Here is a 27,573-nt window from a genome sequence, read left to right on the forward strand (position 1 = left end):
GAAGGTACGCTCCTGTATGCCTTCATCAGGTGCCAGCGGACTCTGGTGGGGTTGCGTGGGACCAGTCTTTTCGGATTTGAGCTCGTTTTGTTTGATAAATTGAGAATTTTTTATATTTAAAAATAATACTGTAATGGTAAGAGAAGTCTGTCTCATTAAATAAAACAATCCAGACATTTTTCCCAAAAAAAAATTAAGCGACATTTATTCTTTGATATTCTTATTGGGTTACTGAATTAAATAAATTTTTATTAATTTGTAATTAAATATTGTTTGAGTTTCCAAATAGCACCGAAATTATATAATAAAACCATGCAATTATTTCTGAATAATATGGTAGGTGACCATATTTTACGGTGACCTGATGTGAATTGCATCTCATTAAAATGAACTTTTTAAACTCACACTTCACTTGATTTTATATTTCGTTTAAGAAAAATGAATTTTGGATTGGATTGGCTCTCGTGTTAATGTCTTTTATGTCTTATAGGGGTATTTTCAATACAATACAATACTTTTGAGCTTGTTATATATAGATTAGTGTGGAATCCACATATAATGATAAGGGAAGACATTTAAGGCAACTTATGATGTAAGCTGCTTGGCCATGCTTGGTGCCCATGACATTTTGCCTATGAATAGGCTTACCTTGTGTACAAATGATGTGTGAAAAAAAGAATAAAATGGCTTTTTTCTCTCTCTCTTTCGTTCGCTCTCTTTCTTTATGAAAGTGTTTTTCATCTCTCCAATAAATATTACTCTACATATATATATCTACATATATTTATTACATGTTATCAGCACGAGTTCTATTCATCTGAGATTTGAAGAAGAAGCTTTCTCTTCCTCTTTCTATCCCAACTATATATCTATTTTGTGATATTAGTTTTGATAGATTGCTGGGTTAGTTTGCTTTATCAAAAAAAATAGTATTTCTGACTCCAAGGAGTAAGAAAATTTTAATTATGGATTATTATTCATAAAATAAATTTGTTTGCTTAAATGATATATGTGATCACACTATGGTCAGTTTTACCACATTTATTATTTAATGATCTACTAATGATGATCGGTCTTACCATCTTTATTATTTAATGATTTATGGCCGATTTTACCGTCTTTATTGTTTAATAATTTATTCACTGTGGCTGGTTTTACCACCTTTGTTATTTAAATAATTCATATTATGTTATTATTTCATTTAATGTCATTTTTTTTATTTATATACTATTCTAAATTATATTTTTATATATTGTTACATCTAGTTATTCTGAAAATGTCAAACTTGACAAAGCTGGAATTCGTGGCCTTGAATATTTCTGGCAAAAATTATTTATCTTGGATTCTGAATGTTCAGATCCATTTAGATGCAATGGGCCTTGGAAACACAATTAAAGAAGAGAATGATGCATCATTACAAGATAAAGCGAAGGGCATGATTTTCCTTCGGCGCCATATTAGTGAGGAGCTAAAAACTGAATACCTCACCGAAAGAGATCCACTGTGCTTGTGGAACAATTTGAAAGAAAGATATGATCATCAAAAAACAGTTATCCTCCCAAAGGCTCGGGCTGATTGGCAGCAACTGCGGCTGCAAGATTTTAAAACTGTGGTTGAATATAACTCTGCCCTATTTAAAATCAGCTTTACATTAAAATTATGTGATGACACCATTACTGATGAACTTTTGCAGAAAAAACATTCACCACATTTCACGCCTCGAATGTGCTCTTACAACAACAATATCGAGAGCGTAGATTTAAAAAATATTCAGAGGTGATATCATGTTTACTTGTGACAGAACAAAATAATGAGCTTTTGTTAAGAAACCACCAGTCTCGTCCAACTGGATCAACACCGATCCCTGAAACATATGTTGCCTTATCCCGTGGTCGTGGACGCGGACGTAGACGTGGTTGTGGTGGTAGAAATGACTATAATAACGAATATGATCGTGGTAAAAATAACTACCATAATAATGAATATGGTCGTGGTAGAAATCATTCTTATTACCGTGAAGGATATCAATCCTCACATTTTCGCAATCAGAGATCCACACCATATCACCAAAAGAAAGATTATAATGAAATAAAACAAGTAAAAAGGAAGGATGTGGCTCAACCTTCCAAGGCACATGATAATACTTGTTATCGGTGTGGCATGATAGGGCATTGGTAAAGCATTTGTCGTACACCTAAGCATTTGGCTGAACTTTACCAAGCCTCAATGAAATAAAAGAGGAAATAAAAGGAAATGAATTTTATTGATCATGATGAGCCAGTTGACATCACAAATCTGGAAATGAATTTTATTGATCATGATAAGCCAGTTGACATCACAAATCTGGATGTAGCAGATTTTTTTGAGAAACGTGAAGGAAATATAGACTTCCTGATTGGTGATGGAAATGTCCACACCAATTAATCTTATTTTCTTTTCATGTTCTGTCTACTACGCTTTTATTTCCTTGTATTAAAATTTCTATTTTCTAGTTTGTATTAAAATTTCTTTTGTTATAAATGTTTTCTTTTGATCTGACTAGTTCCAAAATAAATGGTGAAGACATATGTCTTGCAGATAGTGGAACAACACATACAATCCTTCGAGATCAAAAATATTTTTCTCACCTAACTTTGACAGACACTAGTGTCAGTACAATATCAAGTCCCACCGACTTGATTGAAGGCTCCGGACGAGCTAACATCATTTTACCACATGGAACAAGATTACAAATCAATGATGCCTTATATTCTACAATATCTCGAAAAAATCTGTTAAGTTTTAAAGACTTGCGTCGTAATGTGTATCATATTGAGACCGCAAATGAAAGAAATGTGGAATATCTCTACATTACTTTCATTACCTCATGCAAGAAGCAAATATTAGAAAAACTTCATGTTTTATCTTCTGGGTTATACTATACAACCATTAGGATAATTGAGTCCAATGCTATGATATATAAAAAATCTTGTGACCCAAAACTTTTTATGCTTTGACATGATCGACTTGGTTACCCGGGAAGTACAATGATGCGTTGAATTATTGAAAACTCACATGGACACCCACTAAAAGATCAAAAACTCATCTTACCAAATAATCATCTATGCACCACCTGCTCACAAGGTAAGTTGATTATTAGGCCATCCCTTTCAAAAGTCATTGTTGAGTCTCCCCCATTTTTACAACGAATTCACGGGGATATATGTGGACCAATTCATCCATCTTGTGGACCATTTTGCTATTTTATGGTATTAATTGATGCCTCAACATGATGGTCACATGTTTGTCTGATTTCTACTCGTAATGTTGCATTTACTAGACTTCTTGCTCAAATCATCAAATTAAGGGCACACTTTCCTGATTACCCAATTAAGACAATCCGTCTTGATAATGCCGTTGAATTTTCTTCTCAAGCTTTTGTTGATTATTGCATATCAGTTGGAATTAATGTTGAACACCTTGTTGCACACATTCATACTCAAAATGGTATGGCCGAATCTTTTATTAAAAGATTTCAGTTAATTGGTCGTCATTTGCTTATGCGAACAAAGCCATATTACATGTTGCATCATTAGTTCGTATACGACTAACTACTTATCATAAGTACTCACCATTGCAACTTGTTTTTTGTCAACAACCAAATATCTCTCACATACGAGTTTTTGGTTGTGTTGTATATGTTCCAATTGCACCACCCCAACGTACTAAAATGGGTCATCAACGTAGACTTAGAATTTATGTTGGTTTTGATTCTTCATCTATTATTAGATATCTTGAACCCCTGACAGGTGATGTCTTTAAAGCACGATTTGCTGACTGTCATTTTGATGAGACTATCTTCCCACCATTAGGGGAAGAAAAGGCACATTAGCAATGTGATCTTACTTGGAATGCCCTAGAATTGTCTCATTTTGATCCTCGTACAAATCAATGTGAACGAGAAGTTCAGAGGATCATTCGCTTGCAAAATGTTACAAATCAATTACCTGATACATTTACTGATACAAAGAAAGTGATAAAATCATATATACCAGCTGCAAATATTCCAGCACGAATTGCTGTCCCTGAGGGACCTACTGTCAATAGTGCAGCAAATGTATCTAAAACACGCCTGAAGCGTGGCAAACCAGTCGATGCAAAAGATATTGTTCCTCGTAAGAGGAAATCATAAAGAAAGCTGGCACTCCTGAAGAGGCCACAAAAGGAACAACAGATATTATTGATCAATCTGAGATAATAGCCTTTGATAAGGCAGAGGCTCTTGATGAATCTTAGGTACCTAAAAATGATAAACTAATAAATTTTGATAAGGCAAAGGTAACAGATGATGATATAGCCCTTGGTGAGGCAAAGGTACCTGAAAATGATGAGATCTCACTAAATTATGAAACGAGATGGAATAGAAATGAAATTGTTGTCGACAACATATTCTCATATGTCGTTGCTCTTGATATTGATAATGAGGATCCGGAACCTCAAAACGTCGAAGAATGTCGACGAAGAAATGATTAGCTAAAATGGAAAGAAGCGATACAAACAAAGCTAAATTCATTAGCTAAACGTGAAGTATTTGGACTAGTAGTCCAAACATGTGAGGGTGTTAATCCTGTTGGGTACAAATGGGTGTTTGTATGAAAGAGTAATGAGAAAAATGAAATCATGAGATATAAAGCCCGACTGGTAGCTCAAGGTTTCTCACAGAAACCTGGTATTGATTATGAGGAAATATACTCCCCTGTGATTGATGCACCCATATTTAGATTCATAATACATTTCGCAGTCACAAAAAGATTGCATATGTATCTAATGGACGTGGTTACAGCATATAGTGATATTTATATGAAAATCGCAGAAGGATTTAAAATGCCTGAAACAAAACCACGTTGTATGTACTTAATAAAATTACAACGATCCTTATATGGATTGAAGCAATCTGGACGAATGTGGTACAATCGCCTTAGCGATTACTTACTCAAAGAATGGTATGTGAACAATCATATTTGTCCATACTTTTTTATTAACAAATCAGAATCTGGTTTTGTTATATATGTTGATGATCTGAATCTTGTGGGAGCATTGGACGAGATCGAAAAGACGACCACTTATTTAAAGAAAGAATTCGAAATGAAAGATCTCAAAAAGACAAAATTCTGCCTTGGGCTGCAGGTTGAACATTTTTTGAGCGGTATTCTCATCCATCAATCAACACATACAGAAAAGATTCTGAAACGTTTTCATATGGATAAAGCCTATCTATTGAGCTCTCCAATGGTTGTCTAATCACTTGACATCAAGAAAAATCATTTTCGTCCTCGAGAGGATGATGAAAAACTTCTAGGTCCTAAACTGCCCTATCTTAGTACGATTGGTGCTCTTTTGTATCATGCAAATTGCACAAGACCTGACATAATTTTTTCAATCAATTTATTAGTAAGGTACAATTCTGCTCTAACCCGTAGACATTGGAATGGAATCAAACACATATTGCGATATCTTCGTGGCACAACTGATATAGGATTGTTTTATTCAAAGGCATCAAATTCTCAATTAATTGGATATGCAGATGTCGGCTATCTCTCTGACCCACATAAAACTTATTCACAAACAGGATATGTGTTTACCTGTGGCGGCACTACTATATCATGGCGATCTATGAAACAGACAATGATCGCAACTTTTTCAAATCATTCTGAGATACTTGCAATTCATGAGACAAGCAGGGAATTCATTTGGTTGAGATCAATTATCCAACATATTCGAACAACATGTGGTCATTCATCAATAAAAGAAAGCCCCAACAATATTATATGAAGATAATGCGGCATGCTTTGCATAGATGAAAGAATGGTATATTAAAAATGATAGGACCAAGCACATCTCACCAAAATTCTTTTATGCACATGAACTCCAGAAAAAAAAGTGATATTGATATTCAGAAGATACGTTCATGTGAAAATTTAGCAGATCTATTCACTAAAATGCTTCCAACTACAACATTCAAGAAGCTGGTGCACAACATTAGAATGCGTCAACTAAAGGATCTTCAGGGTTAAACTAATGAGGGGGAGCAATTGATTAAAGAGGTATTGGCATGCTGTACTCTTTTTCCTTCGTCTAAGTTTTGTCCCACTGGGTTTTCCTGGCAAGGTTTTAATGAGGCAGTTTTAATCTATGCAATACCATTTTCAGATACACAAGAATACTGTACTATTTTTTCTTCATTAGGGTTTTTGTCCCACTGAGTTTTCCTTAGCAAGGTTTTAATGAGGCATATTCTTAGTATAATACAGTGGACCCCAAGGGGGAGTGTTATTTATATATATTAGTGTGGGGTCCACATGCAATGATTAGTGAAGACTTTTAAGGCAGCTTATAGTGTAAACTACTTGGCCATGCTTGGTGCCCACGACATTTTGCCTATAAATAGGCTTACCTTGGGTACAAATGAAGTGTGGAAAAAGAATAAAAGACAGCTTTTCTCTCTTTCTCTCTCTCTTTCGTTCTCTCTCTCTCTTTGTGAAAGTGTTTTTCATCTCTCTAATAAATATTACTCTATAGATATATATCTACATATATTTATTACAGAGCTCTAGTTTTTTCAATTAGTTTGGTAGAACAACTAGGACCTGGGCGGATTTGCCTTGCGCCGAGGGTCTATGTTCTTCAGAGTTTTCTCGTTTCATCGAGAGTTTGAGTTTGTTTTGCTTTTAGTTTCTCGTTCATTTTGGGAATTGCTAATATGTTTTCTCGTTTCCTTACGGTTTGTGCAATTGGCTTGTGTTTTGTGTTTTGGGGATTTTGTTTCGATCTCGTTGGCTCCTTTGAGCCTCCGAAATTCTCTTCAATATTTAGGTTTGTGCGTGTTTGGATTTCGGATTGTGGTGGGTTCGTTTGTTTCATGTTTGGGTTTTATCTTGTTCCAGCTTAGGGTTGTGATCTGGTTGCCAAGATATGGCTTCGTTTCGCAAATTTTCTCGATCCCGTTTCACTTTTCATCGTTTAGTTATTTTCTGGGTTTTTTGGTGGTGTACAGGTCCTACTTATTTTCTGTCTCTTTCATTTTGGAGTGGTTTCTCGATCTCTCTGTATGGCGGGCTATTTGGTGTTGCTATTCCAAAATGGTAAGGTGGGTGGTGCCCAAATCTGGTTTGGAATGTAGGGATCTGGATAGAGGGTGTAGTTCATGGTTGGGGTAGTTTTTTCTATGTTGATAGTTGTCCATTTGCCTGTTGCTGAAGGAATTTTAGGCTTCTTCGTGGGTATTGTGGTGTTGAAGGTCCTCTACAAAATGGTGGCTAGGGTTTGCCAGAGGTAGCAAGGGCGACGAGTAGTGTTCCCTTCGATATCGGTCTCACTCTTCGGTGTTGTGGGTGTCGTCTCATTATGTGGTGATGTTATTGCTGACGTCAGGGAGGGTTCTAGATTTTGGAACTCTGGTGGGTCCTATACTTCTGCCCAAGTCATTATTCATGTTGACTTATTTTTATACGACTTTATTGGGTAAGTTTCTCTCTCCATTCTTTGCGGGTCTATTGGTTTGGGATGTGGTTAGGATTCTTTGTCGTAGCTACGTTTCTCGATTTGCTGTTTCTGAGGGTTTCTTGCCTCGAGCTGTGCAAGCCGGTCCTTCCAACATCTATCAATGGTACTTCAATGGCAGTGGAACTGTGGTTATGCTTATCTATTTTTGGCATCTATGTTATTCATGGGCTATATATTTGGTGTTACTCCACTATTCCATTTGGGTGTGGCCTTTCTCTTTTTTATTTCTTTATCTGTTTTCACTGTAGACGATAATTGTTTCCCATCTATTTCTTTGTTGTGGTTTCTTGTCTGAGGGTTTCATGGAGCAAGGCATTCTGCACCAGTTTGGGGGCTTGACTTTAACCACTTTCCGAAGAGGATATGGCACAAAGCGTTCAGGTTTGTAATAAGAGTCTTTTTGTTAAAGTTTGGACTTCTAAATCTATAACTTTTGCAGGTGCGAAATTTACATTTGGTAAGTTTTTCACTAAACTGTGGCCAAAGGATAAAAATAAGCATCCCATGTACTAGCCGCTTCAAGTGTTTAATGTGGCACATAACTTGTTCCAATTACTCATTCCAGATACGGGTGTACGTCAGGGTATGCTATAAGGTTGTCCCTGGTTGTTTGATGGCCACTTAGTGGTTATTAAGGTGTGGAAGGAGGGTCTTTTAAATTCAGAAAGTCCGTTCCAAGTGTCTCCTTTCTGGATCCAAATATTTGATGTTAAGGTGGATCTTTTATCAAAAAAGGTGGGCTAAAGGATTGCTAGTTCCTTTGGCAGATGCTTAAATGTTGAGCTCCGAGACAAGAGTGTTGCTGACGACACTGAAAAAGTACTCGCGAATAGTTGGGTTTTACGTATTAAAGTGGAGTTGGATGTTTTACAACCTCTTCGGTGTCATGTGGTCTTACATAGTCCGACTGGTGTGGCCTCCACTGCTTAAATCAGATATGAAAAACTGCCTTCTTTTGTTTTTTATGTGGTATTATTGGGCATCACTGGAACGTTTGCACCGTGGAGAGGGGTTTTGCTCTGATGGAATTTAAGGAGTATGGGGGTTGGCTTGGGGTTGAAGGGTTTATCAGGAGGGATTTATAGTAGCCGGAGAATGAAGTTGGTGACAATATTGGTGATAACCTAACAAAAAAATGGCTCTATATGGATGATACTGAATTTGATGGGGCGGACGATGTGGGTCATTCCCTTTCCTCCTCGCTGGCTCATTCATTTCCTGACTAGCCTGGTGACTCTCGTAGACATTTTGGGAGCCAATTGGGTAGAACTTCTTTTCATCCGATGCTTCCATTGCAACCGGCAGTGGTGGCTTTGTCATGTGTTGGTGATCCGAATAGGATTCCTGGAAGAGAGGGTCATAGAGAGAGGTCTACAGGTGCTGTTGATTTGCCAATTTTGTCTGTTCTAGATAACAATGGCAAGAGAGTGGTGGTGGACTTTACTCCTGGGGGGGAACAATTGCTTGTGTTTGAAGGGGGTCTCATGTTGGGGTCATCATTACAGAGCCATGTGGCTTCCATGCAGTAGAGGTGCACACGGTCCGGTTTAGACCTGATTGAGAGTATTTTGAGACCAAACCATTTATAACGGTTTCATTATTTTTGAAACCAGACCAAACCATAATATTCATGGAACCAAACCAAACCAAACCACGAAAAACCGGTTTGGTTTGGTTCAGTTTGTCGGTCTCACTTAATTTTCTTTTTATTTTATTTTAATTTTGAGGGGGCAAAGTTTAAAAAAATAAATAAATAAAATATCAACTAACATTGATCTAATATGCCAAAAAAAAAAAAAAAAAAAAAAAATTAAGAAGGAAAAAGGAAAGAAAATTGAGATATATTTGAAAGGAAAGGAAAGAAAATTAAAATATATTTGAAAAGGGAAATTTGACTTTTAAAAAAATAAATTTATAAGGAATTTAAAGAACAAAAGAAAGAAAGGAAGCATGTGAGAACTTTAATTGATTTAGGGTTTAGGATATGATATATATATATATATATATATATATATATATATATTATATAACATAGTAATGGTTCGGTCTGGGCTGGATCGGTACAGCACGACCCTAAACCAAGACCGGACCAAAAAATTACGGTTCCATAATTTTAGGCCCAAGACCGAACCAAACTGTTATACAACTAGCCCAAACCGCCCAATTCAGTACGGTCCGGTCCGATTTTTTTTAGTTTATTGGATTTTTTGAACACCCCTACCATGCAAGTGGACGATGCCGTGAACTATTGTAAGACCCCAATACAAAATTAATTTCATTAGCATGATTTAATTTTTCATTGAACATGAATTATATGTGAATATTTTATATGGCACTTAGATTTGTTTGCACATATTGGAGATATTATTCATAAGTGTGGTAGTCAATTAAAGTTTATTAACTTGTGACCGTGGTAGTTATCATGAAGTTTATTTGTTGTGGTGCCATATATATATATATATGTGTGTGTGTGTGTGTGTGTGTGTGTGTGTGTGTGTTATAATTAGTATAATAAATATATTTATATATATAAAGAAGTTCCCAGCACCACTAACCCATATGTCATACCTATTCTTATGGAAAAGAATGTAGATTACAAAGTTATATAATGAGGAGATGGGACAAAGGTGCATAGGTGGCCGGGTGAGGTGTGTGGGTAAGTGTATGTGTTGGTTATGTACTAGTAAAATAATTTTTATATGGGTTCAATTGAGAAGCTTCTTTAGAAGTCTTACTGACCACTTTTACCATATATATTAATCCAATGTTAGCAGGAATTCTTGTTGCCAACACAAAGCATATGCACACTACACGTATGTATGTAAATCGACACTTATACAAAATGTCATGTAAAAAGCTTATTTGACTGCCTCAAACAGGTAATTTAATTGTGTTCATGGATAGAAAGAAAAGAAAGAAATGGGCTGCCAACACATGGGTTTATAAGCTGCCAGCACAACACATACAACTACATCTATATCTATATGGATAGGTATATGTGTCGAAAATAGAATTTTTCCAAAAGTTTCCTTTAGAAGCTCCTAAAATTCGGACAGCCTCACATGATTTAACTATTGAAGTTTGAACAAGAAAGGAAGGGAAAAACAAAGGGCAATCAAAAGAAAAAGATTAAGAAAAGAAAAGCAAAATAAAGCGAAGTTAAATAGGAATTTAGTGGAGCGACTGCGCTAGTAAGGAAGTTCGTATTTTTTAAATTCTTTTGTAAGAATTCTTTATTTAGATTTCAATTCAATTAATTGTTTTTAGTATAGATTTCATTTTTCCATTCTTACTAATTTAATTTAATTGCCTGGTATGAATGAATACAATTATAATTCCATTCGAATTATTTATACATGTATGATTGGGATTTTACCTACAATTTTGTATCAGACTTGAGATTTAGTATAAGCATGATGGTTATGGGTTGTTTCGTTTTAGAAAATAAATATAACTTGATTATAATGTTGTATAGGCAAGGAGAAGGAGACGGGAGGTACAACCATATGGAAGGACAATTAGATAATTTGAAAAGTAGCCAAGGTGAGTGTACTCTCTGGAAGTTTATACTTTGATATGTTTAATTGAAGTATTGAAGCTGTTTATTGAATTGAAGATGCATATATATATAACTTGAGTATATTATATAAGGTCTATACTCTGGCCTGAAAGGAGAGTAATATATTAAATAAGATCCATACTCTAGCCTAGAAGGAGAGTACTACATTAAATAAGATCCATACTCTGGCCGGGAAGGAAAATACTACATTAAATATATTAAATAAGATCCATACTCTAGCCTAGAAGGAGAGTACTACATTAAATAAGATCCATACTCTGGCCGGGAAGGAAAATACTACATTAAATAAGGTCCATTAATATATTAAATAAGATCCATACTCTAGCCTAGAAGGAGAGTACTACATTAAATAAGATCCATACTCTGGCCGGGAAGGAAAATACTACATTAAATAAGGTCCATACTCTGGCCAAGAAGGAGGGTACTATATTATATAAGGTCCATACTTTGGCCTAGAAGGAGAGTACTATATTTTAATACCTGTAATATGTTAGTGAAGTTTAATTGAAGTTATCAAATAATATGTTTTTATATTACTCTGATGTGGTAGTGTTGCATTCACTGGGCTTTAAGCTCATTCATTCCATAATTATATTTTTTTCAGGTATCAGGTTGGGTTGCTACTGCCAAGTCTAGAATCTTGTGTGTGAATGGGGAAAAGAACAATGCAACATCTTTTGTTTAAGATGTAAATATTGTAGTAGAATTTAATAGTGTAACTTGTTATTAACGATTTAGTTTGTCAAAAATTGTATAATGGGCCTATAATTTGTTTTTAAATTGTAAACTGTTAAATAGGTACTCTGATGTAGGATAACGTTATGTTGAGTGAAGTTAATGCAGATGGTTTGATGCATTCCAAATTGCTCAATTTATTAAATAGTGTAAATTGGGTTGGGGTGTGTCAACTTTTGGTATTAGGGCCTAGGTTTTCTAGGTTCTTGAGGTAATAAGAGTCTAGACTGGCAGTGGCAGTAAGAAGTGTGTAGTAGAGTTGACTTGATTTTATACTAACATATATTTGTGGTAATTATGTATTATATATATGTTGTTATATTTGAGATTCATTGCAGATAAAAAGTGATGGAAAGGGAAAGTGGTTATCATGGAACTGAGGGCGAAGCCACTTATGTTCCTATTGAGGCTGAAGTGGAACAACCTATTCAGGGTGGTATGAGAAGAGAACATGAGTACTTAACTGGTATGCAGAAAATGGAGAAGGCTATAACAGACTTGGCAGAACAAAACAAACAATTTATGGCAAGTCAAATGATGATACAGGAAAGGTTGGAAATACAACAGAAAGGAAAGAAAGGCTCAGATTATGAAAGGTTTATCAAGTTAACACCCCCAGAATTTTCAAGTACTACCAAACCAGAAGAAGCAGAGGGGTGGGTAAGAAGAATGGAATTGATATTTGCAGTGATGGGTGCAGCAGAAGACCAGAAGAAAAGAGAAAGAATGGGAGTTTATTCTCCTAAAACAAGATAGAATGTCTGTAGCTGATTATGAATTTAAGTTTACAGCTTTATCGAGGTTTGCACCCAAGTTTGTACAGAATGAAGAAGATAAATGTACAAAATTTCAGGATGGTTTAGAGGTGGCTATTAAGACCAGAGTTTCAGCGTTTGAGGAAACAGATTACAACAGACTTGTGAATAAAACTATGATTGCCGAAAGGGATGTGAAAGAATTGTAAGAAAGAAGGGAACAATACAAAAGAAATAGATCTGAGCCATCACAATCAAGAGGAGGTAAAGGAATTTCAATTCAGAAAAGTCAAAGGTCGCGGTATGGAAGGGGAAGGGGTAGTGAATCTCAAAGGCAGACATCAGGTATTGGAAGAGGTCAAGGGCTTTCCAAATAACAATCTGTACAACAAGGTAGCTTTGGCGGACGTGGTACTGGCAAGGGGTGTTTTCAGTGTGGAAAGTAAGGCCATTAGAAGAAGGATTGTCCTGTGTTGAAAGCAGAAGAATGTTATCATTACCATCAGCCGGGTCATCGGAAGAAAGACTGCTCTATGTTGACAGGAGTGACCTCAGTGGGTAGTGTTGCTGGTTCTAGTAGAGGTTTTGTACAGGGGAGTTCGTCAAGAGAAGGTAGGGGTGCTATATGTGATTCACAAGCTCAGGGAAGAGTGTTTGCTATGACACTTCAGGATGCTCAAGCAACACCAGAAGTGGTGACATGTGCACTTTCTATTTTGGATAGAAATTTTATTATACTTATTGATTCTGGCTCAACCCATTCATTTGTTGCATCATCTGTTACTATGCTTTTGGATAGACCACTTTCATCATTAGATAGTAAATTGTTTATTTCTACACCAATGGGGGAATTGGTAGTGGTTGCAAATGAATATCGGGATTGTGTTTTACAATTGGGAGATAGATAGTTAAAGGTGAATTTGATACTGTAGGGTATACCAGATTTTGATATCATTTTAGGTAAGAATTCGCTGTCTGCGTATCATGCTTCAATAGATTGTTTTCGGAAAGAAGTTGTATTTCAGATACTAGGGGAACCAGAATTCAAATTTACCGGAGAAAGAAATGTTATTCCAAATTGTCTCATCTCAGCTATACAAACCAAAAAGTTGTTGAAAAAAAGGGTGTCAGGATTACTTGGCTTATGTGGTTGATACAGAAAATAAAGATGTGACACTTGAAAATATACCAGTGGTAAGGGAATTCACAGATGTGCTTCTAAAAGAATTACCGGGGTTGCCAGTGGACAGAGAGGTAGATTTTGCCATTGAGTTGCTACCGGGGACAACTCCAATTTCTATTGCTCCGTATCGAATGACATCGACAGAATTGAAAGTACAATTGCAAGATTTACTGGATAAGGGCTTCATTCGACCTAGTATTTCACCGTGGGGTGTACTAGTGTTATTTGTCAAGAAGAATGATGGTACTATGCAGTTATGTATTGATTACAGATAGTTAAATAAAATAACCATCAGAAACAAGTATCCATTACCATGAATTAATGATTTGTTTGATCAGTTGCAACGGGTAAGGGCGTTTTCTAAGATTGACTTGAGGTCAGGATATCACCAGTTGAAGGTAAAGGATAGCGATATTTCTAAAACTGCTTTCCGAACTCGATATAGCCATTATGAGTTTTTGGTAATGCCTTTTGGGTTAACCAATGCTCCAACGGTGTTCATGGATTTAATGAATCGAGTATTTCATCCGTATGTTGACTCGTTTGTTATTATCTTCATCAATAATAATTTGATATATTCTCGGGGTGCGGATGAACATGAAAAACATTTAAGAATTGTGCTATAGATTTTACAAAAGAAACAACTTTTTGCTAAATTCAGCAAATGTGAGTTTTGGCTTGATAAAGTTGTATTTTTGGGGCATGGGGTATCTGGGGATGGTATTTATGTTGACCCATCAAATGTGGAAGCAGTGGTGAAATGGGAAAGGCTTACTAATGTAACAGAAGTCAGAAGTTTTTTGGGATTAGCAGGTTATTTCAGGAAGTTCATCCAAGGGTTTTCTAGTATTGCCTTTCCATTAACAAAATTGACCCGGAAGGAAGTAAAGTTTGTGTGGGGTGAGGAATGCCAAAGAAGTTTTGAAGAATTGAAGAAAAAGTTAACGTCAGCCCCAGTGTTAACTATTTCATGTGGTGGCGAAGGTTTTGTGATTTATATTGATACTTCACATCAGGGTCTGGGATGTGTTTTGATGCAAAATGGCAAGGCAATTGCTTATGCCTCTAGACAATTGAAGAATCATGAATTGAATTATCCCACACATGACTTGGAGTTAGCTATTATTGTTTTTGCTTTGAAATTGTGGAGGCATTATCTGTATGGTGAGATTTGTGAAATATTCACTGATCATCAGAGTTTGAAGTATTTGTTTACACAAAAGGACTTAAATTTGAGACAACGGCGTTGGATGGAGTTAATCAAGGATTATGATTGTAATATTCACCATCATCCTGGAAAAGCTAATGTAGTAGCAGATGCCTTGAGTAGGAAGTCTTCAGGGAGACTATCTTGTGTACAGTGTGCACGTGTGGCAAATATTATGGAATTGAGACTGATGGAAGTCAAATTGACAGTTACTAATAACGGAGCATTCTTTACACATGTTACGGTGAGACCTTTGTTGCTGGATCGAATTAAAGAGTTGCAAATTCATGATATATTCCTGGATAAGAAACGAAGAGAAGCTCAAGAAGGTATGCAAACTCAATTTACAGTTAGGGATGGTGGGACTTTGTATTTTAATAGTCGAATTTGTGTTCCAAATGATATTTCTTTGAAGAAAGATATTTTAGATGAAGCCCACAGTTCTATATATGCAATGCATCCGGGGAGTACTAAAATATACAGGGATTTGAAGGAATATTACTGGTGGAACAATATGAAGCGTAAAATTGCAGAATTTGTAGCAAAGTGTTTAGTATGTCAACAAGTGAAAGCTGAACATTAGAAACCAACAGCGTTATTGCAGCCATTTCCAATTCCTCAGTGAAAGTGGGAGCATGTGACAATGGATTTTATGACGGGACTTCCAAGATAAAAAAGGGGACATGACTCCATTTGGGTGATTGTTGATAGATTGACGAAATCAGCTCATTTTATGGCACTAAAAGCTACTTATTCTATAAATGAGTATGCTCGTTTGTATGTTGATAAGATCATATGTTTACATGGGGCTCCAGTTTCTATTGCTGTGATAGGGATCCGAAGTTCACTATTAGATTTTGGTGTAGTTTGTAAAAAGCCATGAAAACTTCTTTAAAGTTCAGTACAGTTTTTCACCTGCAGACTGATGGGCAGTCAGAACGAACTATTCAGATTTTGGAAGATATGTTGAGAGTTTGTGTGCTGAATTTCAAAAGTAGTTGGGATGATTATTTACCGTTGATTGAATTTGCTTATAATAATAGTTATCAGTTTACTATTGGGATGGCACCATATGAAGCATTGTATGGGAGGAAATGTAGAACTCCAGTGTGTTGGGGTGAAGTGGGTGAAAGAAAATTATTGGGTCCAAAATTGGTTGAACTTACAACAGAAAAAAGTGAGGATAATTCAGCAGCGTATGAAGGTAGCACAGGATAGACAGAAAAGTTATGTGGATGTGCGAAAAAGAAGGGATTTGGAATTTGAAGTTGGTGATTTTGTCTTCCTTCGTATTTCTCCTTGGAAAGGTATTATGAGGTTTGGAAAGAAGGGTAAATTAAGTCCCAGGTACATTGGACCTTACAAAATTCTGGAACGAATAGGAGCGGTGGCGTATCGGTTAGAATTACTGGAAGAATTATCCAAATTGCATGATGTTTTCCATGTGTCTATGCTTCGGAAGTATATATCAGACATATCTCACGTTTTAGTTGCAGAACCTATAGAGTTGAAGGAAGATTTGACTTATGTAGAGGAACCGGTACAGATTTTGGATCGCCAAATGCTACGAAATAAAACTATATCACTGGTAAAAGTATTGTGAAGAAGTTACACAGTTGAATAAGCAACTTGGGAAAGCGAGGAAACTATGAGAATGCAATATCCGCACTTGTTCGGTATGTTTCATGCATTTTAATTTCGAGGACGAAATTAATAAAAAGGGGGAAAAATTGTAAGACCCCAATACAAAAATTAATTTCATTAGCATGATTTAATTTTTCATTAAACATGGATTATATGTGAATATTTTATATGGCACTTAGATTTGTTTGCACATATTTGAGATATTATTCATGAGTGTGGTAGTCAATTAAAGTTAATTAACTTGTTACCGTGGTAGTTATCATGAAGTTTATTTGTGGTGGTGTCATATATATATGTTATAATTAGTAAAATAAATATATTTATATATATAACAAAGTTCCCAGCACCACTAACCCAAATGTCATACCTATTCTTATGGAAAAGAATTTAGATTACAAAGTCATATAATGAGGAGATGGGACAAAGGTGCATAGGTGGCCGGGTGAGGTGTGTGGGTAAGTGTATGTGTTGGTTATGTACTAGTAAAACAATTTTTATATGGGTTCAATTGAGAAGCTTCTTTAGAAGTCTTACTGACCAATTTTACCATATATATTAATCTAATATTAGCAGGAATTGTTGTTGCCAGCACAAAGCATATGCACACTACACGTATGTATATAAATCGACACATAAACAAAATGTCATATAAAAAGCTTATTTGACCGCTTCAAGCAAGTAATTTAATTGTGTTCATGGATAGAAAGAAAAGAAAGAAATGGGCTGCCAGCACGTGGGTTTATAAGCTGACAGCACAACACATACAACTACATCTATATCTATATGGATAGGTATATGTGTCGAAAATAGAATTTTTCCAAAAGTTTCCTTTAGAAGCTCCTAAAATTCGGATAGCCTCACATGATTTAACTACTGAAGTTTGAACAAGAAAGGAAGGGAAAAACAGAGGGCAATCAAAAGACAAAGATTAAGAAAAGAAAAGCAAAGCGAAGTTAAATAGGAATCTAGTGGAGCGACTGTGCTAGTAAGGAAGTTCGTATTTTTTAAATTCTTTTGTAAGAATTCTTTATTTAGATTTCAATTCAATTAATTGTTTTTAGCATAGATTTCATTTTTCCATTCTTACTAATTTAATTTAATTGCCTGGTATGAATGAATACAATTATAATTCCATTCGAATTATTTAGTTCGAATTGAATCTATACATGTATGATTGGGATTTTACCTATAATTTTGTATCAGACTTGAGATTTAGTATAAGCATGATGGTTATGGGTTGTTTCATTTTAGAAAATAAATATAACTTGATTATAATGTTGTATAGGCAAAGAGAAGGAGACGGGAGGTACAACCATACGGAAGGACAATTAAATAATTTGAAAAGTAGCCAAGGTGAGTATACTCACTGGAAGTTTATACTTGGATATGTTTAATTGAAGTATTGAAGCTGTTTATTTGAATTGAAGATGCATATATATATAACTTGATTATATTATATAAGGTCCATACTCTGGCCTAAAAGGGGAGTAATATATTAAATAAGGTCCATACTCTGGCCTGGAAGGAGAGTAATATATTAAATAAGATTCATACTCTAACCTAGAAGGAAAGTACTACATTAAATAAGGTTCATACTCTGGCCTGGAAGGAGAGTACTACATTAAATAAGGTTCATACACTGGCCAAGAAGGAGAGTACTATATTATATAAGGTCCATGCTCTGGCCTAGAAGAAGAGTACTATATTTTAATGCCTGTAATATGTTAGTGAAGTTTAATTGAAGTTATCAGATAATATGTTTTTATATTACTCTGATGTGGTAATGTTGCATTCACTGGGCTTGAAGCTCATTCATTCCATAATTATATTTTTTTCAGGTATCAGGTTGGGTTGCTACTGCCAAGTCTAGAATCTTGTGTGTGAATGGAGAAAAGAACAATGGAACGTCTTTTGTTTAAGATGTAAATATTGTAGTAGAATTTAATAGTGTAACTTGTCATTAACAATTTAGTTTGTCAGAAATTGCATAACGGGCCTATAATTTGTTTTTAAATTGTAAACTATTAAACAGGTACTCTGATGTAGGATGACGTTATGTTGAGTGAAGTTAATGCAGATGGTTTGATGCATTCCAAGTTGTTCAATTTATTAAATAGTGTAAATTGGGCTGGGGTGTGTCAACTATGCTCTGTTTACATTTCCTATTAAGGGCTGGATTTTACCTTTAGAGCACTGGGACCAGATGGTAAAGGGGCGGTAGAAAGGCAAGGCGAAGTCCACAACTGGCAAAGGGTCACCATCCGATTCGTCTTCCACTTTTAATAGTTAGGGTTCTTCACCGCCTAAGAAGGGTTACAAACGTCGTCAAATAATCTCTGGTGGCTCTTCAGTGGCTCAGTCGAAAGGGGATAAAAGGCGTAAGGGGATGACAGGTGGTGCTATGAGTCAGATGGCTTCGTTCAGTCCTCCTAGTAGTTTGGCTGGTGTTAATTCAGCTTCCTCAGGCGGCATGGGGGCGTACTTGACGGATTCTTTCACTTATGATTCCTCCCAATCGTTTGCAATGAAAATTGTCATTTTGGTGGGTGCTGGACGATCTCCTCCTCAAGAAATTGCTTAAGCTTTGGTTCTCATGACGGTAGTCATGTCTTAGCTTATGAATAGGTTTCTTTAAAGTAGTCTGATTTCTTGTGTTTGTGGTTCTTTTGTAATGTTGTTATGTTGTTGTTTGTTTTTTGATGTTCCTGTACTAGCCTGGCTCCTTCTTGTCAGGACCAAAAAAAGAAAAAAAAACAAACTAGGACCTGAGCATATATGTTGTGGTGTGCAAATATTTTTTTTATCTTCACAAAATTTTATTACTCCCTTTATCAATAAAGGAGTACAAATTTTTTTTTAGGGTAAATTATACTGATCTACCCTTTTAGATTACTTAAATAACATAAACATTCTCTATATTTTTAAAAATAACACTGACCTTTCATTTTAGTTTTATCAATTTATGAATATGTGAAATTGGAATTATACTAGTTGAGTTTTTACCATTACAAGATATGGATATAAATGTCTTTTCAAACATTCCAATGACATTTTTGAATTTTTAAATTTTCTTTCAGACATGACACCAGTAAATAATATTGACGGATTTATGACAAAAGAGATTTAGTTGTGGTTTTTTTTTATTTTTTTTTTATTTTTGCGAAAGTTGAAAAGGTGGTTAGTGTTACTCTTGACCATAACTATGAAAGAAGTTAGCGCTATTTTTCAAATTAAAGGGAAGATTTTTGTTATTTAAGCATTTTATTATGGAGTAGGGTAATTTACCCATTTTTTAACAAAAGGAAAATTATTATGCTTTTTGGGGTTAAATAAACACACACAAAATGTCCATTATAGAACTCCAACCCTCAATGGTATAACAAAAAATCACCATGATTGTTTTCAAATTGTAATGGATCAATCAAACTGACCCTAGCAAGCTCGTCTCATTCCATAATCAAGTTCATAGTTGAAACCAAGCTTATTTCATTGATTTGAAGTTTAACGAAAGTAAAAAGGTAAAACTAGTTTACGCTTTTAACAAAATACTGTTCTATTAGGATAATATTTGTATGTTGGCAAATTTTGTTTTAGGGTATGTGAACAAAATGTACTGTACATCCTTGTTGGTGGATCCTCAATGATCACTATACTCGTGAAAATAAAGCTCAAAATGAGAAATAAAGTAAGGAGATGAAAGATGCATCAAAGTATCTCAACAATATGCTTCTTGAGCTTCAACCACGTTAAGAAAAGATAAGTTTAATGGTAGAAAACTTACGAAATAGGTTGATAAAGACTTGAATAGTTTGATCATTTTTTACTATAGTTTCAAACATGATTTGTATATTGACTCGGGTTGATTTGGATAATTTGAAAAAAAAATTTTTATTGCTTTCAATAGAAAAATATATATTGAAAATCTTGGAACATAATTTGTATAGCCTTTGAAATGTAACCACTAGGGTATTATATTCTATCAAATTCTCAACTATTTCTCTTAACATTTTTTTTTTTTTTTTGGTTATATCTCATTTCATAATTGGAGTTATGAGATCGTCTTTATATATTCATAAAGTAGACTAAACAAAATTTTCAACAATGCCCAATTTCAAGCTTGTTCAAGTATTTGACGAAGTTTGAAAAGTCTTATGTGTAGTCTTTGAATTCTTTAAAAAATGGAGTTGAAATGGTAGAATGTTTATTTGTGTTAAAATTGGTACAAAAAGGTCGTGGAATTTTGATTTATACTGATAAAATGTATTTAGAATCAATTTTAACGTATTTTTAACACAATTCAAGTCTGTATTAGATGAGAACCCAACAAAAACACATCCATTGCCTAATGGTATAATCATTCAAGAACTAAGAATAAATATTTCTAAAGCCTATATAAAAGAGTTTATGGTTCACCTAAATGAGATAGAATACACAATACAACTTTTTGATTGTGCTTCATTGATTCAACACATCAACCAAAATTTTATCATCAAATTCATTCAATTCAGATTTTACTTCAAAGGAATTTTTTATCACCAAGGAGAGAGCAAATGGTCCGTGGAGCAATTGTGTTCATTTTTCAACCGTTTGTTTACAATATTGTGAAAGTGAATCTGACTCTGCAACGTCCAAGTCTATATGCATTCGAGTTTATAAGTAAGAACAAGTCTGAAGTTAACCTTCGACTACAGAATTTTGACAAAAGTAAAAAATCTGATTTTCTATTTACTCTATTACTTTTATTGCATATTTGCAACTGGACTATCAATTTAATACTAATAACTAAAGTTAAAAGTCAATTGAAAGAATAAATAGACCAATTCATCCCTTCTAAATTACGCAAGTGTGAAGTGATATCAGAACTTAGCATATAATATTATTATATTTCCTTCACAAAAAATTTCATCAACATTATGTTCATTTCCGGTTCCAAGTGAGTTTGACCAAATGGTGCAGTTTTTATTTTTATATTATTTTTAAATGGTGCAAATTTACACAACTAGAATACGCAGCCTTTGATTTGGATTTTTGTTGTTTATTTTATATGTTAGGCATGTGTTCAACATCAATCGTAACCATTTTTTCCAATGCTTTCTTGTTATAATCTCTCTTACACATGTTTTTCATTTGTTTGGCTATTACTTTAAAATTGTATTCACATTATATCACGGTTGGCTGCCATATCGTTTAATATTAATTTTATTTGAATTTATTATATTACGATCGTAATTAATATTGCGAATCATACATTATACATATGAATGTCCAATTTATATTTGCTTACGAAAAATATTATAGTATAAAAGAGCGGATTTTAAAAAATAAAATAAAAATAAACAATAAGAGAGGGATTTCAACGCAATAAGGATAGGTTTCAACACTAACACAAATACTGTGGTAGTTGGAATTAACGTCCAAGAGTCAACCCAATATGTGAATGGTCTTCATTCATCGTCGGTCAGTTTAATGAACAAGTCAACTGGTCAATTTTATTTCTCATGAACAAGTCAAGTTCCAGCTCTCATTAAATCTTTATTAAACAATTTTTAAAAAGATAATATATCTTTGTTTTTTTCTGCATACATATCAATTTAAAATAAAAACGATTTTATCAGTTCCATGAAATTTGTGCCTTAAAATTAAAATAGGAGAGAAGTTAATGTTTAAATTAATATTTTTTTTTTTTTAATTCTAATTCCAACACATCATGTCATTTCATGTAACCAAACTTAATCTTTTAGTATTTTTTTTCTGATAGATTCTTTGTGACGATCTAGGTAGGATACACCGTGTTGCATAATTATAATGTAAAGTGCTTTTATGTGATTGTTTTACATAATTATAATGTAAAGTGCTTTTATGTGATGGTTTTATAGCTAAAAGATATGACGTCTTTTCCATAAAACTAAAAAAAATTGTAAATATTTGGAACAAAGTTATGAATAATATCATACCATATAATAAAATGGGTAGATGGGTACCATTATTTATTTTCAAAATTTTTTAGATAACCCTTAATCACCGAAGTTGTGACCCATCTGAACACAAAATGGAGTTTTGCAGTATATGCATGCTTTGATCTTTTATTTTATTTTATTTATTTTTAATTATTATTATTAGTCTGATGGATATTTGGAGTTTTGCAGTACATTCACGCAAATATATATATATATATAGCAAGATCAAGTAGTGCACAGAACTAGCAAAAAGCCTTCAGAATTTACTGACTTGACAGCCATAATTTACAAAACTGATATAGAAAATGTAACAATATCTGTAGAGGAACAGTTAGACATTTTAATCTGGTGGACTAACAAGAACCAAAAATAGGGTAACAATTTAGGAAAATAGTGAGTTGATCCTAAAAATAAAATAATAATATGACTATAGTCTGAGCTCAAGCTGTTCCTCTTGTTTGGGAGATGCAGTTGTCGCCGGGTTGTGCAATGGATATGGTGCTCTGGCAGTTGCCCTGAAAAAAAAAAAAAAAAAAAAAACAATCAGATTATTTGAAGATCCGTTTGGACAAGACTAATCCCGAAATTCTCAGTGTATTTTTTTTTTTTTTAATGTTGCTTACAAATTACCTACCTATCTTTTCTTTTCTCGAAGAACCGGTGTAGTGATGCTCTTCTTGCAATTGGCAGATCTGAAAACACAAAAATCCCCACAAATAATTAGTAACTAAATCAAGTTCTCAATCTTTAAAATTTTGTTTTATTTCTTAAAACTGTTTTATAAATTACTAAATAATAGTGAATTAATTACCTGAAGTAATAGGTTGAGGTTGTGGTTTGAGGCATTGTTGGGCAGGGTTAGATCCGGAATTAGGAAAAGCATTTGAACCAGAAGCAACAGAAGAGGTTGAAACAAAGGGTGTAGAATTAGCAGAGCTTCCATTGCTAGCTAATAACATCACCTCCTTTGCCTTTTCAGATGGAAAATCATCAAACACTAACACTTGTCCCCCATAAAATATAGTCATTTGGGCAGTTTTACCCTCCATCTCTGCAGATTTGCTGATAACACAAAAACAAAAAAAGCTTGTTACTACAAGAGAATTTGCATATGCTATATATTGGGCTATAGAGATATAGTAATACAATATTATATATATATATATATATATATATATATATATATAATAAAAAGGAAAATAAACACAATAATAGAGATGAAGAAAACAACAAACCTGGAGCTGGAGGCATCTTTTATGGTATTGGAGGAAGCTGCCTCGGCATACTGAGGAAAGAAGTCCATGGACTTCACGTGTTGTGTCCATATCTCACCCGATTTCTCCATGTTTGGTAACAAGTTCATTGTTGTCCTCAAGCCAGACATTTCTGCAATCCCTGAAAAGTACCAAACAATAATTGAAACCTTTTAGTTTCCATGTAAAATCCATAAAACATTAGATCTCTTTTGAGTATATAATTAATTGTATCCTTCAAAAACCATACAACTGTCAACAAAGTACCATTGCACTGCACCACCACCACCACACACACACAAAAACCAGAATTCTATGAAAAGATCTAGCAATATATATATATATATATATATTTGTGGGGGTAAGGTTTTTAGCAATCAAAGAAAACATGATCTGAAAAGCATAATCATAAAGCAAAAAGAAAAAAAAAAAATTCTACATAATAATTATAACTGAATAAAGTCTTTTTTTTTTCTTTTTCTTTTTTTCTCTAAAGAGAGAAAAAATAAAATTGTACCTTTGGGTTCTAGTTTCCCGGCAATTTCCATGCTTATATCTCTGAAACCTCCTCTCTCCTTCATGAACTGACTCAAGAGGTTGCAAGTCTGAGCAAAATTGGATATCTCCGGCGTCCTACCGGACCTCCGGCTAAGCGAAAAATCTTGTGAACTAGACATAACTTGTAAAATTAAGTTCCACTATGCTTCACAGAATTGATCAATTGGAGATCTTAGAACTGAAGTTGGAATTAATAGTTGAGGAAGAAAGGGAATAGTATCTTGTTGTATACTTTGCATATGATATGGGGGTGGTTAAGGATATAGATATAACAGTAGAAATATATGGTATTATATGATATAGATGGGGAGACACAGGTTTCTCAACTTGTTCTTTGGATGTGTGTGAACATTTTGAAGTGGACTAGTATGTATTTCTTTTTCATAGAAAAGTACAGGGAAGTTTCAAGCACGTTTAAATTGAGTGGACTAAAGGCGGAGAGAGAAGGGAAAAAAAAAAAAAGAGAGAGAGGAGAGAGAAAGTCAATAATGAGTAATATAGTAGTAATAGGTTGGTGGACCTCCAGAAGGGTGGTGAATTATAGCTCAATGGGGGAGGAACACGAGCTTTCAAATTTTCCCAAGTTGCTCTTCACGCGTTTATAATGATTTTACAAAAATACCCCTTCACTTTAGACCATACTCTAATTTGAAGACATTACTGACCTGTTTCAAAATAAGTGTTTTCTTTTTTAAATTTAATTTTTTAAGTAAATAAATTTTTATTTATTATTGTATTAACAATGAATAAATTATTAAATTTATTATTGAAGTTGTGATAGTTTATATTTTATAAGTTCAATATAAAAAAATTAAATTAATAATATTACAAAAAATAGAACATTGAATTTTCAAACGAGGTACTTATTTGTAAATCCCTCGATAGCCTAGTGATTAGTGCCTCTGATAGATTTTAGAAGTGCGCCAGGCTTCGACTCTTTACACCTACTAATCTAACTCCTAATCCTTATTGTCTTGTAAGAAAGGAAAAAAAAAAAAAAAAAAAACGGGGCACTTATTTTACCACCGACTCCTCTAAAAAGTAAATTTTCTTTTTTTATTTATTATTATAATAACAAAGAGTGAGTGAGTTACTTAGTTACTTTGGACCTTTATGCTTGGTTTAGTAGGATTTTAGAAAATTGAATAGAAGGGAGAGAATAAGAGATGAACGAGACATCATAGGAAGTAAATTATGGCACTTTTCTTTTTTTGTTTGATTGGATATAAGAGAATATAACAAAATAATATATTATTTTTGTTTGGTATGAGGGAAGAAAAGAGAAAATGTTAATTTTAAGGAAAGTGTGTAATTTAAAAACATAAATTATAGCACAGTATTTCTTTTTTTCGTTTCTTCCGTCTATGTTTGGAGGGAAGAAAATTTGTAAAGGAGAAATGATGACTCATCCATTCCCATTTCTCTTCTTTCTTTGTCTCTTCTCTATCAAAGGAATGAAATTTGCTTTTTTCTTTCTATCTTTTCTCCACCCATCTTTCTTTTTTCCTTCCTTCCTTCTTACTAAACAAAACATTATGTAGTTTGTAAATTTTGAATACCATAGACATAATGTGTGATAAAATAAAATAAAATTTTACCTGATCAATTCAATTCATTTGAGACGAAAGTAAAATGATGATGGTTTTGTTTTCTCACTTGTGAATTGATATTGATAAGAAGATTGGAGGTAGATGAAAATAGTCTTAAATTTTGTAAAAAAACAGAAGTTAATTTAGTGTGCTTGTTTATTAATTTATAATTATTGTTACCATTATTTAAAGAGGTGATAAATTCACAAATGTGCCCACTATTTCATCAAAATTGATTCATTTCACACTTTTTTATCGTACAAAATAAGATGTGGACATTGAAGTACTTTTTTGGCAGTTTCAATTAAATGCAGAATCAATATTGAAAAATAAAATTAACAATAATAACCAAAATTGGTACTAATATTTTTCATATAAATAGAATGGATTTGGTCTTTTCACGCATTCCTTATTGATATTTGATCCAACTTTTAGAATAGCAGAGATATTTTATATATATATATTTATTTTTAACCCACTAGGGTACTGAGTCATCTGTGCTGAGATGCATTTTAGTTACTCTTAATTTAACATTCAATTTTGAATAAATTAAGAGTTTGTTCTATCAAACGGGTTGGATAACACAGTTTAAAAATTACTAAAAAAAATAAGGGTGGCTTAAAGCAGATTAAAAATTTAATGAATGGTGACTTTATTTTGCACTGAATATTGGACATTAAAAATTAAAAGAAAAAAAAAGTATAAAAAATATCTCAATTTATAACTATCACTTTTTAATATATATATATATATATATAATTTTATCAAATAGAAATTATGCGTTTTACTTTTGTATAAAAAAACATCTGTGTTTCTATAGTGTTCATTTGTTTGTTTTGATTGTGCACATTTATTTATATATATATTTTGCAAAATCTAAAAAGAAAATAAAGAAATCGTCCTTCCTAAATGATGGGGCTAGCAGAGAAATTAGAACAGGTCACAGGGTTAAATTGGTCAATTTGAAGAAGACGACTTTTATTCTAACATTTCGTGCCGACAGGACCAAGTAGGTGGTAGGTCCCATGGGATCAATCATAGCCAGCAACAAGCAAACAAGTAATCAAACGGCTGCCATATTATTCGTTAGTGGCGACCAAGTTTTTTTTATTATTATTATTTTATTTTTTTATTTTTTGAAAGATGGCGACCAAGTTTTAACACGTGAAAAAAACTCGTTCCACACCACTAGGTGCAGTTTCGTAATTTCCCTGCGTGGGGTCAATTGTAATAAAAATGTATAAAGACAGGGTCACACGACTCACACAACTCACGAGGGACGTGGATTGAGATTTTTCTCCGAAAAATTGTGGTGCCATTCAAAATTAGTTGAGCCTAAAAAAACACGTGGCATATAAATTGAGAAATGGAGAGTGAAAATTGTTAAGAGTTACAATAAGGTTTTTTAAATTCTTAACCCTAGTTAAGTTTACATGAGAAAAAAAAAAAAAAAAACGAATAAATAAATTCTTATTAGTTGTTTGGATAACGTCAATATAATTAATATTAAAAATAAAAGTGGGTGAAATACTAATCTCTTTAAAAAAATTCATGTCTCTTACAAAAAAAA

General features: G+C 33.7%; 1 protein-coding gene and 1 long non-coding RNA gene across 2 annotated transcripts; one reads left to right on the forward strand and one right to left on the reverse strand.

The window, feature by feature from the left end:
- Positions 1-17,453: 17,453 nt before the first annotated feature.
- Positions 17,454-19,394, forward strand: LOC132286082 (uncharacterized). The gene is made up of 3 exons (XR_009472666.1): positions 17,454-17,631; positions 17,932-17,999; positions 18,485-19,394. It is a non-coding gene; the product is annotated as an uncharacterized LOC132286082 (long non-coding RNA).
- Positions 19,395-22,846: 3,452 nt separating this feature from the next.
- On the reverse strand, positions 22,847-24,803 carry LOC132285237 (protein TIFY 10A-like). The gene is made up of 5 exons (XM_059787407.1): positions 24,374-24,803; positions 23,839-23,998; positions 23,415-23,665; positions 23,238-23,295; positions 22,847-23,118 (listed from the first exon to the last, which is right to left on the reverse strand). Exons 1-5 carry the CDS (start codon positions 24,531-24,533, stop codon positions 23,031-23,033), a joined length of 717 nt encoding a protein of 238 aa, XP_059643390.1. The 5' UTR covers positions 24,534-24,803; the 3' UTR covers positions 22,847-23,030.
- Between the last annotated feature and the right edge of the window lie 2,770 nt (positions 24,804-27,573).

Source organism: Cornus florida, unplaced genomic scaffold (assembly GCF_030987335.1).
Source record: "Cornus florida cultivar Cherokee Brave unplaced genomic scaffold, ASM3098733v1 CherokeeBrave_3.0.0_Hap2_Chr11, whole genome shotgun sequence".
NCBI classification, from domain to species: Eukaryota; Viridiplantae; Streptophyta; class Magnoliopsida; order Cornales; family Cornaceae; genus Cornus; species Cornus florida.

Bases quoted from the DNA above. Each gene is read 5' to 3' on its own strand.
- LOC132285237 (XM_059787407.1), bottom strand. From the start codon at position 24,533: ATGTCTAGTTCACAAGATTTTTCGCTTAGCCGGAGGTCCGGTAGGACG. The intron at 23,999-24,373 runs GTACAATTTTAT...GGTACTTTTCAG, and splicing joins CGGGAAACTAGAACCCAAAG to GGATTGCAGAAATGTCTGGC. The intron at 23,296-23,414 runs GTAATTAATTCA...TTGTGTTTTCAG, and splicing joins ACCTCAACCTATTACTTCAG to ATCTGCCAATTGCAAGAAGA.